The 17,029-nt window shown below is 38.7% G+C and overlaps 1 protein-coding gene across 3 annotated transcripts; it reads right to left on the bottom strand.

The window, feature by feature from the left end:
• Positions 1-2,010: 2,010 nt before the first annotated feature.
• On the bottom strand, positions 2,011-16,525 carry bbs4 (Bardet-Biedl syndrome 4). 3 transcript variants are annotated; one of them, XM_015030086.1, is made up of 16 exons: positions 16,445-16,525; positions 14,890-14,932; positions 11,574-11,653; positions 9,631-9,694; positions 9,289-9,400; positions 8,963-9,035; positions 7,898-7,951; positions 7,679-7,806; positions 5,912-5,966; positions 5,750-5,818; positions 5,384-5,536; positions 4,406-4,577; positions 4,109-4,178; positions 3,866-4,019; positions 3,572-3,776; positions 2,011-2,677 (listed from the first exon to the last, which is right to left on the bottom strand). In XM_015030086.1, exons 1-16 carry the CDS (start codon positions 16,469-16,471, stop codon positions 2,523-2,525), a joined length of 1,614 nt encoding a protein of 537 aa, XP_014885572.1. In that variant the 5' UTR covers positions 16,472-16,525; the 3' UTR covers positions 2,011-2,522. The 3 variants fall into 3 exon arrangements, with proteins under 3 accessions (XP_014885572.1, XP_014885573.1, XP_014885574.1); XM_015030087.1 differs by lacking the exons at positions 14,890-14,932; positions 16,445-16,525 and adding an exon at positions 13,959-14,016; XM_015030088.1 differs by lacking the exons at positions 14,890-14,932; positions 16,445-16,525 and adding an exon at positions 12,051-12,162.
• Between the last annotated feature and the right edge of the window lie 504 nt (positions 16,526-17,029).

Raw genomic sequence — 17,029 nt, 5'->3', positions numbered from 1 at the left:
CAGATGGCAGTAGGACCAAAAGGGGGAAAAAGAGGAGTTTTATTTCTTTCCACATACTCCCCATCTATTCGAAGTTTTAACAAATACGTGAAAGACATGATTTTTCTAAAAGTGTTAAACTAAGTACTTTATAGAATAGGACAAAAAATAGTCTTAAAATGCAAATATTTTTTCCATAGTTTTTTTCTGTACTTATGCAGACCTTAAATATACTCGACACTTTTCCAGGTTGGGCAGAATTCCTGGTTATCTGCACTCAGAAACTAGGACAGAGGCTGTATGTAAAGCTATGCATTACTGAGAAGGAACTGAGAACAAGTAATTAGTAACTGAACTGAAAAACAAACACGTGAGGAGACTTATCAGTCACTGGGAACTGAATTGATACAAGCTAAGATTTACCCGGGGAAGCGTTTAACTGAGCCAGACAGGGGGCATGGACTGCAGGAGAGGCTGCAAGCTGAATTATAATAGTTTTAGGTGTAGCTGGAGTTTAAGGCTGAAGTGATGGAGCTGCCTTGGGGGAAAACTGGGAGGAAGGTTAACAGCTTAGCCCTGATTTATACAGTCAGATTCAATAAATCTCAAACTACATCACGCAGATACATTCAAAATAGAAAATAGCCAAAGCAAATAAAACAGCCGTCCTCTTGCTCTTCCGTCAAATAAAGCTCAGTTATGTTCTTTGCTGCGTCTAAATTTGGCTTATTCACACATTTGACGTAAAATAGGAAGATATAGTTCTTCAATGAAATCCTTCCTATAGAAGTCTTACTTGACCTAATATTCCTTCCTTCCTGAATATATCGGATCAGACGGGTTAAAATTAAAACTGAGATGAACTCTATAAAAGACAGGCTTGATGCATTAATTTTCCCGTCACTACTAACATCTGAAATATATTTTAAGGCATTAAAAGCCTCTATCTACAAATCAAGATTATTTACTCTGAAAACCAAACTTTTTTTTTTTAAATTTAAATTTCTGAAAGTCTACTCAAACTATTTTAACTAACTTCAGGGTTTTCTGAGTTTAGAAAACCCTGAAGTCTCATTGAGACCGATACCATCAGAAGGTCTCATTACATGTTCTAAATTTTACAAAGTCATAAAGCTTTAAAGGCTTAAAGCTTAGAGATTCAATAAATCTCAAACTACACACAGATACAAGTGTCATTAACCTCAACCACTGTGCACCATCACAGCAAGAACTGTGCATTTATTTTAACAACCCAACAATGAAAAATAACACAACCGAGCTCTTTTCCCCGGAGCGAGAAAACTTTAGATGAAACTTCCACGAGGAGCAGAGTCTCTCCTGGAGGCTATTTGAATTGTAGGAAGATGAGAAATGGGAAAGCAATCTTCCACAGCTGTGCTGAAATATAACTGCAGCAGGAGTAACTTACAGGCCATCGGGCGGCTTGTAAAACGCAGGACCACAGGCGATTCAAGCGGGCGCGGCTTAACAAGCTCCTAATGAAAGAAACTACAGTCTCTGGGCTATAAGACACAGCAGAGCTCAGTGTTAGTGGAGGAGATGAAGCAAATGAGTGACTGCTGCTGTGTGCGTCTGCAGGGTCAAACGGTGCTGAAGCTGCCTCTTGGTTTTCAATCACGGGATGTCGCAGGGTCATTTGAGGCTTCGTTAAGGAAGGCAGGGAGGATGAAGTGGCTGTCACCGCGCGCACACACACACAGAGAGATACACACACACCTGCTCAGAGGAGAAGCTAAGTGGCAGATTCCTGGATCAGAAGGTTCAAATCGATAACGTAAACTTTAAAGCGACTAAATGTGTTTGCTTGGTAAATTGTTCCACTACAGAAATATAACTGTGAGAACGCCTCTCTCTCTCTTTGGTGTCCCATGAGGAGTAATTAAAGTTTGCACCAGGCACAAATAAAAGCAAACCCATTCATAAAAAATAATTTAGAAGAAAATCAAAAGAATGTTCATGATGAACAGCTTGAACCAGTTTTCCCAAGAAAACAAGAGTTTCTTTCAAGTATTTATCTAATGTTAAATACTTTATTCATTAGAAACATAACAGTTATCCACGCATGAAAGCAAGTACAGTGGTTTGCAATAAAGTCATATGATACAAATGTTCAAAAGCTTCGCTCTGTCTGCCCCATCTTGGCTCGAGTTCAGATTGTCACAGCGTTTCCTTCACCTGCAGTGGATTTTAAGCCAATACAAGGAAAATTGGTCCTTTCAGCTAATAGCGAATAAAACTGAAAGGATCAAATAAGCTAAATTGAAATATCTCGACACGGGCCACTTCACAAAGGCTCCTACTGTTTCTTGGCTGAATAGAAACATAGTTAAACTAAGAAATCTGCTGGACATTATTGCACCAATCGGTCTGATGAACTGTTCCAAATATGAAAAATTACCCTGTTTTTTTTTTTTAGCTGTAAAGTAAGTAGTGGATTTCTGTGCCTAACACTTTAAATCTGACTACAGTAACATTAAAAACGTATAATGAGACACATGTAGTACCGCGGCCGCAATATGTCTTCATTCTTCCACCTTGGATCTCCTCTTAGAGGTTCTGGGTTTGGACCCGTCTGGATCTTCAGGTTCTGGGCAGCCTGGAGGGTCAGTCAGTGAGCTGGGGGCGTTCTCTGCATCAGGCTCTGGCTCGAGAGATGTGGAAGGGCCTTTGGAAACGCCTGAAAAATATCATGCAGAGTTGATTTCATTCCACCGAAACCTGCTCTGATTAATCTGAAGCATTTATTAAGGACGGTGAATCTGACTGACGCAGCCTGTCTACGTTTGCTTTCAATACAACACAATCAAATAGGCTTAAATAGATCCAAGCATGTTAGCAGGAGCCACTTACTGACTAATACTTCATACAACTAATGCCAGAAATGCCGCTAATTTGAATAGATACACTGCTAAACATGGAAAGAATGGGTTTAGAGTACCTTCTGCAGAAAATAGGAAAAAAAAAAAAAAGAGTACACAAAACAATTAATGGCATCTACTCTGTTACTGGGTTTGTCTTGTAAAGAGAATTAGTGAAGCAGAACAATTGTTCCAGGGTTACTTCGTACATGCTGGTAGTGTCATAAGAAGCCTTGCAAGCCTTGCATTGACTTTAAAAAAACTCCCTAATCTTTTGTCACAGCTTTGGTACATCTAAAACTAATGTTCCACAAGAAATGTGATATCTTTGAAAACTAAAGGTTTCTTTCATGTGAAAGTAGGTGAACAGCAGCTAGCTACGTAACAGCCGTAAAGCCCTACTACTGATGGTAGAGTGCATTGTTTTTCTTTCCCATCTATTAGCCACTTATTCAAAAATGCACAATACAAAGGTCAAGTACGTGGTTTGGCTGCTGACTGAATGCATTAGCTGGTTTGCACAATTAACCTCAGAGCTAGGAATGTATGTAAACTGCCAGAAAGCAGCAGCAAAACCTATTTAAACTTTAAAAGCGAATTAACTTTGTTTACTTAGTCTAACAGGTAACAACCACAGCTGAGAGAAATACATTTGCAATGGGTTGGATGCAGGTTTTATCCAACCCTTCCCGGCCCACGGCGGGAAAGCACACCTGTTGTTAACTGGATGTTCTTGTTGTAGCTGGCAGCTGAAGACATGGCCTGACCCAGAGCTTGGTTGGTGCCGAGAGGAGCTCCCGGGGTTTTGGCTGCTGCTGCAGAGTGAGGCTTGGTTTTGGAGTCCTTGCCCGGTTTAGTCCAAACCAGAGTATCTGTTACCTGCAGCACAGCCCCCATCTTCTGAGCCATGTCCATCAGCTGGGAGTGAATAAAAGGAACAGGTTAACAAGTCGTGACATGTAACCACAGCTGGTTCCTGACATCAGCAGCAGAGAGCTACGGTGTACCTCCAGATCAAACTCAAAGTTGCTACTGCTATCCCGCAGTTGGTTGACTTTCCTTTCCATCTCCTGATATTGATCCAGAGCTCTCTTCTTGTCTCCATGATTATAGAGGAATATTGCAAAGTTCAGGTTGACCATGGGGTTGGGTCTGTGGGGGCTTGGTCACCAAGGAAGAGAAGAAAACTAATGATTTTTATAAAGTTTTACATTTTAAGTAACAATTACAGTGTGGAATCCAGGACTCACTCATCAAGATTCGCAGCTTGTTCATATGCTCTGGTGGCATTCTCTACGTCTTCCAAATTAGTCAAAGCGACTGTTAATTAAAGATATAAGAAAAGAGTTAGCAATAAACTAAATTCACTAGACATTGCTTTTTTTTTATTGGTAAATCTGTCCTGAAAAGCTTCACAGTGCGTCTATTTTGAATAAAAATGTTAAAACACTTTAAATGCCCACAAAGTTTACAAAAATGGCAAGACGGCTTGGTTTTAAAGGAATTAAATTATACCACGGATCACTTCTCCGTCTTTGACACGGTACCTGCCAGCAACATGTAGAGTTCCCCCATCCGTGGGTTCAGATTAATGGCTGCGCTGAGGAAATGGAAAGCTGAGGCGTACTGCTGCATGGTCAGGTGTACCAGCCCCAGGTTGTACAACACTTTCCAGTCAAAGGGAGACAAGTAGTGAGCGCGCTTCAAGCAGCTAATGGCCTGTGGGAACAAGAGGGGGAGGAAGCATGGTAATTGTATCTGAGGCAGAACAATCTAGGAACAAGTGGATTTAAAATGCTTCAAGGGCGTATGAGTCAGACTCAGTTGTGTTATGAGCCACTACTATATTACACATATGCTTTAATGATAAGCAGAAGAAAAGACATAGATACAGTTTAGTTCATATTCTGACCAGAGTACCTCCCCCACATGCTTAATTATCTCGGCCCCCGTGTTTGAACAAAGTCAACAGGGTTCATAGATAGACAATAATCAGGATAACAAAACAACAAAATAAGTGATAGAACAGAGTGGCTAAAAAAAAGAAGGGAATGTGCTGCAATGGCTCAGTCAAAGTAAAAAACCTCAACTTCATAGAAATGCTGTGGTGGGATCTCAGAAACAAAAGTGTGCAAACTTTAATGAGCTGCTGAAACACTGAGGAAGAGTGGTTCAACATTTATCCATAAGGATGTGAAAAACAGATTAAAATCAAGCAGAAAACAACTTATTCATCAGAACTGCTGATAATGTTTCTGCGGCTATTAAAATTATGGCTTTCCAATGCAGCGCCTGTATAATTTAGCTTCAGTTTTGTTCAATAAATGATAAGTTTAGAATCCGATGTGCTGTTTTGTACTCTGGAGGTAAAACATTAAAAGTTTCTCAGCCTATTTCCAGCTCATTTCAATGATGTGCTTATATATAAAACCTCTGGTGCACAAATCCCATTAAGCTGCTCTAACTGCTGTGCCACAGCACTTTCCTCCAAGCAACACACACACAAAAAAACCAGCATCACTCACCGCCACATACTTCTTCTTGCCAAAGAAGCACATGCCAATGTTGTTCCAGAGAGGGGGGCTCTCCGGCACGGCGCACGCTGCCACTCTGTACTTGTTCATGGCCACATCAAAGTCACCGTGCGTTTGCATCATGCTGCCTGCGGCCAGGATGGCCTGGGAAGAAGAAAAAAAAAATCTGTGATGAGAGACATATTAAGAGGAAGATGTACACTTTGAAACAGAACATGATGACTGGAACATGTCTGACTGCGATTGACCGTCTGCTCCAAGTGAACCGCTGTGAAAGGAAAACCTCAGCGCTGCCTTCAGGTGTTCAGCAGGAAGGTTTGAACTTGAACAGTGATGTTGCGCCAACAGCCAGCATACCTTATAATTGTTGGGGTCAAAAGTGAGGGCATTCCCGAGATGCTCGAAGGCTTTCTGGTACTTCCCGAGCTAGACAGGGAGAACAGAATATTATTATTAGTACTTTTTGTTTTAAAAGTACAAATTAAAATCACAGAAGAGGCTGCAAGCAACTTCACCCACCTGCAAAAAAAGGAGGCCGAGAGTGGTCAGGAGTTCAGTGTTCTCTGGAGAGAATCTGAATGGAGCACGGAGCACGTTAAATGACAAATGTCACCTCGTCCACATCATGCTTGTAATTACACTTAATGCCTGCACTTCTTTGAGCAGAGAAGCTGCTGATTATGCCATCAGGCTTTACTTAAGCTTAATTGTAGCGTATTAATTATGACCTGTGTGGCCCAAAGAGAAATGTAGAGCGGAGGCACATCGACTCCAAAATAAGACTCACAGTGGTGCGTCTCATTAAAGGCAGCACAAGTATTAGGGCATTTGATTAATTCATTTGGCCTCAACAGGAGGTAGCCATAATGAGCGCTGTTACAGACACTGATGTCATTTTTCTTATTTACTCCATAGCCTCGTGTTTAAAAATTCAGCAAACTGGAAGTGGGGCGAATTTATAAGGAAGTTGGAAAGGACCTGGGGTAAGAAATATGGTGAAGATGGAGCTTTTGGATGGAATAAATGACAAACACTTCCTGCAGGGAGCTCTAAAGGCTGGGAATCGTTGGATAAACAAAGGAGGAACAAGTTGAAAGCAACCCCAGAAAGAGTTTTAGAAACTTCAACTTGAAATAAGGGATGAAATTCCCATTACAAAGCCTTGGAAGTGCATTTAAATCATCGGACTATAGTAATTTTATGTGACAACACGAAGCAATGCATAACTCAGAAGTGGAAGAAAGGAGGTAAATAGTTCTCCAAACTTTAGACATAAAGATATAATACAGTAAGCAATTATGAAACAAGCCGTAAACATTACATTTTAGGGACTTTTCCACCTGCTTCCCCCATCTAGAGGTTTTTTGCTTTTGCTCATATTTTGTTTATAAAAATTGCTGACTCAGTGAAATTGGATTAATTGGGGATTTTCATGTCTTCTCACAAATTTATTTTATTGGATTTAGGTTTGAACTTTGACTGGGACTTTAGTGACAGACGGCTATAGTCAAGGTGCACAAAGGAATGTTATCACAGATCCTTCTTCCCTGCAGTTATCAGACTCAATAATCATCACTATTCCAAAGAAACTCAATAAGTACTCACATATATACTGACATCTGCACATCTCTGTTGTACAGTCTGTTTTTATTTTCAAATCCACATGGACGGTTTGTGCTTTAAACAATAATAAATGCACAGTGTTTATGTTGCCTGTACTACACAGTATGTTGTTCTTTATTCTGGTTTTATATATTTCAGATTCTTATATTTGAGTGGGATAATAAAAAATTCTTCTTTTCTATTCCAACAAGATTATGTTTTTGAGATAAAAACCATTACTTTGTAGCTTTAGCTCTAATTTTAGTGTTGCTATTAACTTATTTTTTTCCAATAAAACCATGTTGTTGAAATAAATAGAATACTTTTTGTTCCCCAAGAGCTGGATAGACACTAATGATCACTAACAAACCTCTCAGCCCTTCACAGAGCAGCTTTTTTATACTGAGTTTAAATGACAACAAATGGACTAATTAGTTGTGTCTAACTTAACACACTGGATTTTCGGGGTACCAGAAGAAGGGAGACTGAATGCACGTCAACGTCATAGTTTTTTTTTTTTGTATTTTAGTTTAGTTGTTTAAAAAAGAACTTTGAAAACCAAATATTGTTACCCTTCAGTGGAGGAGAAATGTTTTGTGCTATTTTGGGTTGGTGTTTGACTTAAAAACAACCGCTTGTCTGCTCAGTGGTTGCTAACAGTGTGAATGTTTAGACCTCACTTACTCCACTGCTCTCTTGTACACTTCGATGGCCTTGTCAGCGTCTCCAGCCAGCAGATGAACTTTCCCGAGCATCACGAAGGTCTTGTCATGTTTATTTGTCTGCAGAGCGGCGTTTAGATGTTCCTCAGCCTGACGGAAACAGAGCATCAAAAATAAACAAACTTCCCTCTGGAGGCAACAACTACATTTTTTTTTACTGAGTAATGTTGGGAGTACTCACTTTTTTGAAATCTTTGATGAAGTAATAACATATGCCCAGGTTATGACTGATCTCCTATGGTGAGAGAATGTCAGATGTGTTGCTCTTAGTTTAATTTGTTAATAAAAATAGCATTTGAGAAAGTTTAGTGGAAACTGGATGCTGAAGTGAAAGAGAGGATCTGAAATATTTGGACTGGTTTGTCTCAGCCTTCCAACAAAGTTGCTGTTTAACAAAGTATTGTTGAGAAAAAGGAAAGTTCACTGAGAGTACTTTCCGTTCAAGATGTGAGGAGAACTTCACGCTGCGTTTTCTGAGTCAAAGATGCCAGGAAGCACAAGTTAACACTTTTCTTTCAGACTTCAAAGGAAAGCAGAAACTCCACACTGAAATGTGTGTGTGTGTGTGGGTACTGTTTAGCTATTCTATTTAGGACCTTCTTTGTCATCTTCACTAACCTTCTGAAGAGTGATGGGACCTTACACGGGCCTGTTCCTAATACAGCTTTTTTAAGAGTCGGGGGCAAATTAATCGATTATTGAAATAATTGTCTTCTAATTTAGTAAACAATTAATTGCTAAATTGTGTACACAGACTCAAAAAAGGGTCCTGTGTTTAAGAAAACCCTAGACTTTAAGGGAAATAATTAAGCCAATGCTGTACTAAAATATATACATTTAGCTAAAAACATATAATTTTTAAGATAAAAAAAACTGTCTATAAATATGTTCTACCCAGAACTCTCCAAGTGGCATAGTAACTTCACCTGGTTTAAATGCTGTAAAAAATATTCCTATTAAGCAAATTTAATGATTAATCTGCTAATAAAAAAATAATGAACAGATTAGCCCTGCACTGTATTGATGTTAAGTCAAGCAGAAACGACTGAGCTTTTCACTATCGATTACTAAAATAATTGTTAGTTGCAGCCCTAGTATAGTGTTAATATTGTTAGGGTTAGTGTAAAACAGTATGTGTGTGGATTAGACACAAATGCAGTTACTAAAGTGAATGGAAGCCAATACAAAGACTTGTACAGCTAGAAATATGAACCTGTGTGTGTGTGTGTGTGTGTGTGCTATTTACCCAGTCTTTCTCATTAAGTTTTGCTGCTTCATGATAGAACTCAATAGCTGCTTTGTGCTTTCCAAGAAGAAATCTAGGAAAATAATACAAAAAGAGTCAATATGAGAAATTAACCCGAGATATAATTTTGTACTGAGCCATTTCTGTGAAACAGAGAAAAGCCTCCACAGGTAGGTGAATTTAGTGAGATAATATCTGTAAAATTACTGTTCCTCACCTCCTAGCACTTTTACAATAATTATTAGGAAGTGTCCTCCTATGCTGATCTTGTTAGTTAGTGAGGGGGGCTCGATGCACTCATGCAGGATTCAGTGCAGCAGACTTACAGTGATCGGGCCACTTGCTTGAGGTTGTCTGAGCTGCTGGGATTAAGGATGGCGGAGCTCTGAAACAGCTCCAGGGACTCCTGGATCTTCCCCTCAAGACGTAAGATTAACGCTGGATAACAACAAAGACATGGCATAAAAAAGAGGATCTTCATCTATGTGAAGAAAAAGGACAAAAAAAAAAAAAATCAAAGGCTCTCCACGCCATCCAAAGAGAGGATTTGGGGAAATAGACCACATACCGTGGAGCTTGGTAGAGCTTTTTTTTAATTCACTGCACCTTTTAATTAACATCACATATACGGTGAAAGTGAGAAGGGAAAGACGGCAGCGGAGGCTCACCTTGAACATATATGGCATATTCACACATTCCATTGGTGTCCTGGAGTTGCTCTTTAATGATCACCTACAGAAACAGAGGCAGGTGGATGTTAATTTAATGAAGTGGATGAAATACTGAACAGGCATTTTGCTTAAGAGAATTTAATATAACTAACTTCAATAAGTTAAAGTCATTTTAAAATACATTAAAAGAAGAATTCCAACTGGCATAATGGGTTTGAAGCCTCTCGCTAGTACTTGGAAAAATAAAATAGATGAAAAATCACTAGCATCTTCCAATAAAGAAGGATAACTATTTAGTGGAGCAATCATCAATTAAAGTCCAAATTAGCATCTTTGCCTTGTCTAAGTCCTTGAATTTAGCAAAACCATTCTAAACCATTTATAATAGACTAAATATATTTTCTCCTAATATCTGCAGTTAGCATTTAGATTAAACTTTAATTATTTTTTAAAGTTCCTCAATATATTTTTTAGCCTTCTGTTAATAAAACATGCATTACTTTATGTCAATCTGTGTGTGGCGAACTCAAACAGGCAACCCTGACGCTGCATCATCGTTCCTAAAGGACTTTACCAGCCACTTAAAAGATGCATCAAACTTAACATTAAAAGCAATATTATTGAAAAATATTGTAATACAGAAATCAGTTGCAATAAATTTGTATTTTTATTACTTAAGTGTTTCTGATTGGTTTCTTTAATGTTTCTAACATTATGATCTGAGTCAGTTGTGTCAACATATTTGACTGGTGGATTTTGATGATGGAGTGAAATGTTTAATGCTTGTTCCATAATTAGTGCCTGTATTATGTTTTTATGATTTCTTATTTTAAATAGGGATTAAAGCTAGGCCAGGTTTAAAGTTGACGCTCTGAACTGGGTGCGAGCCAAACGCGCTGGCCTCACGCGCCTTTACACCACCTGGTCTTTCACCTCTGAATTTTTTAACTCGGTAAGGATCACAGGCACCACCATTCACGCAAACATGAATGATTGGAAAGATGCTCTTGCAGACCATTTGTAGAACCTCTATGAAGGCTCATTTTATGAAAATATGGCTGCACTGTCAGCCATACCGCTGTCTTGGGTCACGCTCAGTCAACGTGAACTTTCAAAAGCGCGACTATAACTCAGCTTTAAGCCCTCCTAAATAAAAAGGTGCTGGGTTTGTATCCTGGCTTTCTAGGTACATATTCTCCTTGAGCAAGCTTGAACTCTCTCCAGGTACTCCGACTGCCTCCCACAGAACAAAAACATCATGTTAGCTTAACTGGCCCTGATTCTGGTTTCAACTGTCTGAATCTGACTGTACTGAATGATTTGGTTTGGACTAAATGAATCGAATTGAATGAACTAAAGAGTAAATTGTAATACACAAAAATTGGACCAAATAGTTTTGAAAGTGCCTTATTATTTTGTTGTGACATAAAACTGAAGAGACTTCTTTTCCAAAGACAGTATGTGTTTTTAGAGTATATATATAGAGAGAGTTTTGTGGCTGACTTGTCAATGCTCTGTTTTAAGTATTACCCTCCTGAGAAGGTATTTATAGACTTCAAACAACCTCAGATATTATAACCGACTGAGTTTACATTTCAAGTCATTTTCACAGTCGGATTAATGAAACTTCACAGCAGGAAATCAGATTAAAAGTCTAGGTTGGAGTTTCTGCAGATTAAAAGAATGTGCCGCGTTATCGCCTAGCACGAGGCTGATCTTCACAGTGAGAGCAAGAAGGCGTTATTCCAGGAACAAGACTTACGGTTGCAAGCATCCATTCACAGAATGCTTACCACATTCATGTAGGAATACAGCAATTACTGCAGAGAACAAGCAGAGTGGCAAACTGACGTTCCCTTCGTGTGTTCGGACGGGATCTGACGGTGAACACACGTTGGTCAATGACAGAATGAGCCGCGGGGAGAATTTAAATCATTTACCTTACAGGTCTCATAGTCTTTGCGCAGATAGTGCTGGTGGATCAGCCAGTTTCTTCTCTCCACAATAGGAAGCTCTGGAGCTGGATGACATGACAGAAAGAGAGAGAGAGAAAGAGAAAAAAACCTGTAATTGAAAAGAAACTGGGGGATATTTTAGTCACGCTACATTCTTCAGCTCTGGTGATGTCTCGTTTTGTCGAGAGATGAAAGATTAATTTTGCATGCGCCCTCCTTTTGCAGTCATTAAAAGGTGTCTGATCTGACAGTAAGCCCAGATGTTCCCCTGCAACCTCAATCCACTAGCTGGATTTAAGTCAATTCACCTGACACACTGGAGATATTTGCTTGTTAGCTAGCTTTTACTTAAGAACAGATGGCTCAGGCTGGAAGCGGTTACGTCTGTGTATGAATGCTGTTTTTTTTTTTTCCTCTCTCAAATTTCGAAAAGCAAATAAATAATCTGGAAAGAACCCCTACCTCAGTCTCGTGCACGTCTTTGATGCAACAGTTACCATATAGCTGTTAAGGCTTCAACCAACCCCAGGCTAAACTTTAATCAACTCATCAGTCAGGCTGTAAATGTCACCTTGTACGCAAGTTTTGCCTAACAAACACTTGCTTTTTCCCCTCCTCCTCCTCCACCACTATCTTTCTTCTTTAACATCTTGGTAGGTTGAGATATTCTTCTTGTTGCCAGGGCAACGCTGTCTCTCGGAAGCCAGGTGCTTGTGACAGAGAGCGTGCGGAGATTGAATGAAAGTGGGAGGCTGAGGGAATGAGCAGCACAATGTAGGGCTTTAGAAAAGGGTTAGGTAACCTCAAGAACTAAAGCACAATGCTCCAAGTTCTCTTCCCAGCAGAGAGCAACATTTCATTTCACAAGGAAGGAAAATGTAATTCCAGCAGAAGCAAGTTTGATTCCAGTAATCCCGTTATCTCGCACCTACTACCTTTCCCTCCGGGCTAAAAATAGGATTCGATACATTGTAAAATAAAGTGCTGCAGCTTTGAGGCTGTCAGCGACATTGTAGAGAGAGGGAGGGGTGTTATTAAAGAACAGAGTGTAACAATACAGTGTGAATCCCCCCCCACCCATCCAGCTGTTTTTTTATCTGCCAGGACTTGAAGCAGAACTCTGATCATAATTTGCAGGAAGAACCGGAACCAATTCTAAATGCTTCACGGAAATCCACGCAAAAACTGGACGGGTTCACTTCAAAACGGTCCCATTTGTGGAAACCCAATCGGATTTGTTTGTTCTGAGAGAGCGACGGTGTGCGTGTCTGTGGGATTCCTGGATCTGAATTCAAAAACAACAACAAGGCAGATTTGGAGAAGAGAGAGCAAAAATATCTATGACACGCAACTACAGGGGGAAGCAAGAAAGGCCCAGCATGTGGTGTCCCATATATAGCTGTGTAGGGGAGGGAGGCAGAAAAAAAACAAAAAAACTTTATCCCAAACATAAAGGAATTATGGCATTGTTGTATTGGATCTGGCTAATGCTAAGCTTAGACTAGCTTGTGTTTCAGCCACATGTTAAAGGAGGATAAGAGCAGAGAAGAGGCGTGCTGAGATCAAAGGACACATGGGGAGATTATAATAAAAAAAAGAAAAAACAGATGATAATTTTTTGGGAAGTTTTCCCCTCAGAAAACTTCAGAAAGCCCCTCATCTCGTTGGGTCGTTTAATCTAATCTTACGTTGCTGAAACATGCTGCAAAGCAAACAGTCATGTTTGCACCTTCTGGGCTTTTTATCCAGGAAAAGATGCTGGGCTGCACTGCAGATAACCTAATAATAGACCATAATACTCTTGTTGTGCACACCATAATTAACTTTGAGCCTGCATTAAATTATTCTAATTGCATTTCGTGATAGTAATTATAGAATATATAAACCTTCAGTATCCATGGACACAATTAATATCGGCTTTGTTGCTTTTTATCTTATTACTTTTAGGGTTTAGACTTTTGACAAACAATTTAAGGTATCAGTTACCAAAAAACAATAAGATGTATGTAATTATATGTACATATTAAGTATTAAGAGGGTCTGTCATATTTCTACTGTTTAGGTCATAGCAGCATATTATAAAGCTTTCCATATTTCAAGTTGTTTTATTGCTTCCTAGAATTATTGCTGTTTCACTTAAAATGATGAAACAGCTCTTCATAAATACACATCTATGGTTGCTCTATATTTACTCAGATCAACTGGACAAACTACACGATCTCCTGATCTGAAGACTTGACTGTATCAAATGTGTTGTGGCTCCATGAATTTACTGAGTGTGGTTTGATTTTGTAATTTGCACTTTTGAGAATATTATGTCCCAAATCATTACATATGGAGCCCCTCGTCACTTAAATAGGTCCTACTTACTTAAATTGTGGATTGGACCCAATGTAACTTTCAGGTCTGGTGAATGTTATCTGCATCACTAGATGAAACACATGAATAATGTTAATTTATGAATAACATCAACTGTACACAACAAATCAATTTCTTTACCACATATTTACTTTTGGAAAAAAAAAGGAGGAACAATCTATAGAGTCAGTTTTATAATAAGCTTCAGTTATTATAGAAACATAGTAGGCAGCCTCAAAATCTGGGTGTAGTGATGGACTCAGATCTAACCTCTATTCTGGAACAAATTTCCAAAAACTGCAAAACTGCTGTGTTGCTCTAAATCAAAGCTAAAAACTCATTTGTTTAGAGTTGTCTTTCATTAATGACTGGAACATCCCTAGTTTTAGTCTGAATGGCAACTTTTCAATACTTCTCTTTATTTTTTCATGTCAGTGTATTTTTTTTTTTTTGCCTGTTTATTGCGTCATGTTTTTATCACGTAAAGCACTTTGAATTGCCTTGTTGCTGAAATGTGCAATACTAATGAACTTGATGATGATGATAACTCATTCTCTTTTGTTTCCTCAAAATATATCAAGTTCACCCCAGGACTGTTCTCCATACAGAAGGTCACGGCAGAGGAAAGACAACCCCGACTTGTAGTGAGCAATAAACAGCCTTCTAGAGTAGTTGGTGATTATAAAGACAGATTCGATGAAAAAAACACAAGAGGACACGATTAATCGTATGACAACAACAAAAAGATAATATAGAAAATTAAGATGACAAAAAACAACCTTAATTTATTATAAATATTCCTCTCAACATGATGGCTCAGCAGCTCAGTATGTCAAACCGAAGAGTGAGGGTGACCTCTGCAGGCAGATCATGACTTGGCAGTTTTAAACCGAAAGAACGTTAATGGCAAACCCGAGTGGAAACAAATCAAGTTGGGTTGTACCTTTAGGTGCACGGCGCTTCTTAGCTTCAGTAGGAACTGGCAGCTGTAATAAAAGAAACAAAAACAGGTGAAACATGTGAATAAAAACCGGGACAGAACCAATCGAACACATATTCAGTGTTTCAGTATACAATTTCTTCAGCAGGTACTGCTAAAGACATGTGTCGGACACCATGAGAATAAGAAATCTTGTTTGGAAACCGCATTCTAATCACTTGTGGATCTCTGAAAGCTCATGATAACGTGCATAACATGAGAAGCAGCATCTTCACAGTCGGATTTTAATTATATTTATTTTCTGAGATAATGTCTACTTAATGACAACCCTCAGGTCAGATTTATCTTGACCTGAGGGTCAAAATTGACTGTTAGTTTCTTTCTTAAGTATGTAAATAAGAAGGTAATAATTAGGAAATACAAACACTGACAACTAAAGGTATTTGTTTTACGGTCATATTGCATTTTAATGTTTTTTATAACTTCCTATGTGCATAATAATGTGTTATCAGCTGTTTTGTAGGTCCAGACTGAGAAGAGGTGTTCTCCCAAACAAAAGGGCCAGACGCTAAAACTGTGAGGATTGCTTGAATGTGAAACATTTTGGTTTGGCACACCCAAAAACAATAGGCATATTACTTACAACACTCAATTTTAGACAAATTTACTGAGTTATAAGGAGATGAGGAGTATTGTAGTTGGATCACACAAGTTAAGTGTGTTTTTAAAATTATTGCAAGAGTCTGGAGAAATGAATACACTTCAGGACTAAAATAATAAAAACAAAATAAAAAAAAAACAGATAAATCTTCTACAACTGCGGTTGTTTAACTGATAAGAAAAAATTAGAAATATAATTTATATTAATAAACTGACGTATCATCCTGTATGAGTAGGTTTACATGGTTACGGCTAAAGTTACCTTTACGTGTCGGTGTTAACACTGTAGTTAATACAACCGGACAGTATGATAGCCTCTGATTTTGTCATTGAGATATAATCATTATTAGAATACAACTCGTTAAGGAGAGCCGCCGTGGAAAACTGCCAAGGACAATTTACAGCAGCTGAGTATAAATTTAACACACGCATGCGCAATCCAACTGCCTTAAACCACTTCTATACATTTTAATGCTTGCGAAATGTTCTGAATGCAATGGTGGCTTCAATAAAGCAGGTCTTAATGGCATATATTTCAAAACCTCATAACTATTACATAAGTTAATTGTAGTTTGCAGCACAGGATGTAGTGGGCTAAAATAGCAAACAACGCATATCCCCCAGGGCATTTTCTTCGTCTGCTTTTAGCTACAGCTGTAAGCACTCCGGTTTGAGTTTTGCAATGAGATAAAAGGGATTAAATTTGAAAGTTCTTGCTAGCGGTCTTCATAAGCTCCGACTTAGCGGTCGCTACCAGGCGTTTAAAATAAGCGCAGTTGCAGACCGTGCTTTTGGTAAAGGTGCTGGGTTATCCCACCGAGTGTCTCGCTATCAAACGGTTCAGTGACATTAATGTTTACCCTGCAAAGTCAAGACTGAATTTATGATATACACTCACCACAGTAGCATTCTCTGCGTCCGCCATCTTGAGAAGATCATCAGCAAAAGCCGTTGCTATAGTTACGAATGGACGTGTACGGAATGACGTCTATGAATGTTCATAAGTACAATGAGGGACCCTACAACTGGAGAGAAAAAAGAAAGAAATCACCCTTCCGAGGTCAAAACCTGCAGAAGGCTCGACTGCTTTAAATAAATCTTCAGCCTAGGAACTAGCAATACAATGTCTGTATTGCCTTAGAGATGGTGCTCTCAATATTTTATTTTTAGCTTGAGTAAGTGTATAGTTTTTAGAATATTTGTAGTGGTAAAAAAAAAAAAAAACCAAGCAAAATTTATTATGTTAAAATCATACAAGTTTATAGTAACCGTTTCAAATGTCCTACATCCTTGACAATATAGTTTATGGCTCAAATAAACCATAACCATGGACTGTTTGCTGTTGCCATCACTCTTGTTACATAATAAGAGGCCCGTTACATGCTTACATTTAGAGGTTGGTATAAATTTATAAGCATCATATAAACATGTCAGTGCATTTTTGTAGGAACATTAAGAGATGTGAACTTCTTTAACCAGTCAT

Source organism: Poecilia latipinna, unplaced genomic scaffold, assembly GCF_001443285.1.
Source record: "Poecilia latipinna isolate Pla-1442-1.1 unplaced genomic scaffold, P_latipinna-1.0 Scaffold172, whole genome shotgun sequence".
Taxonomy (NCBI): domain Eukaryota; kingdom Metazoa; phylum Chordata; class Actinopteri; order Cyprinodontiformes; family Poeciliidae; genus Poecilia; species Poecilia latipinna.
Note: the sequence above shows the minus strand (reverse complement) of the source record. Positions and strands in the feature narration are given on the sequence as shown.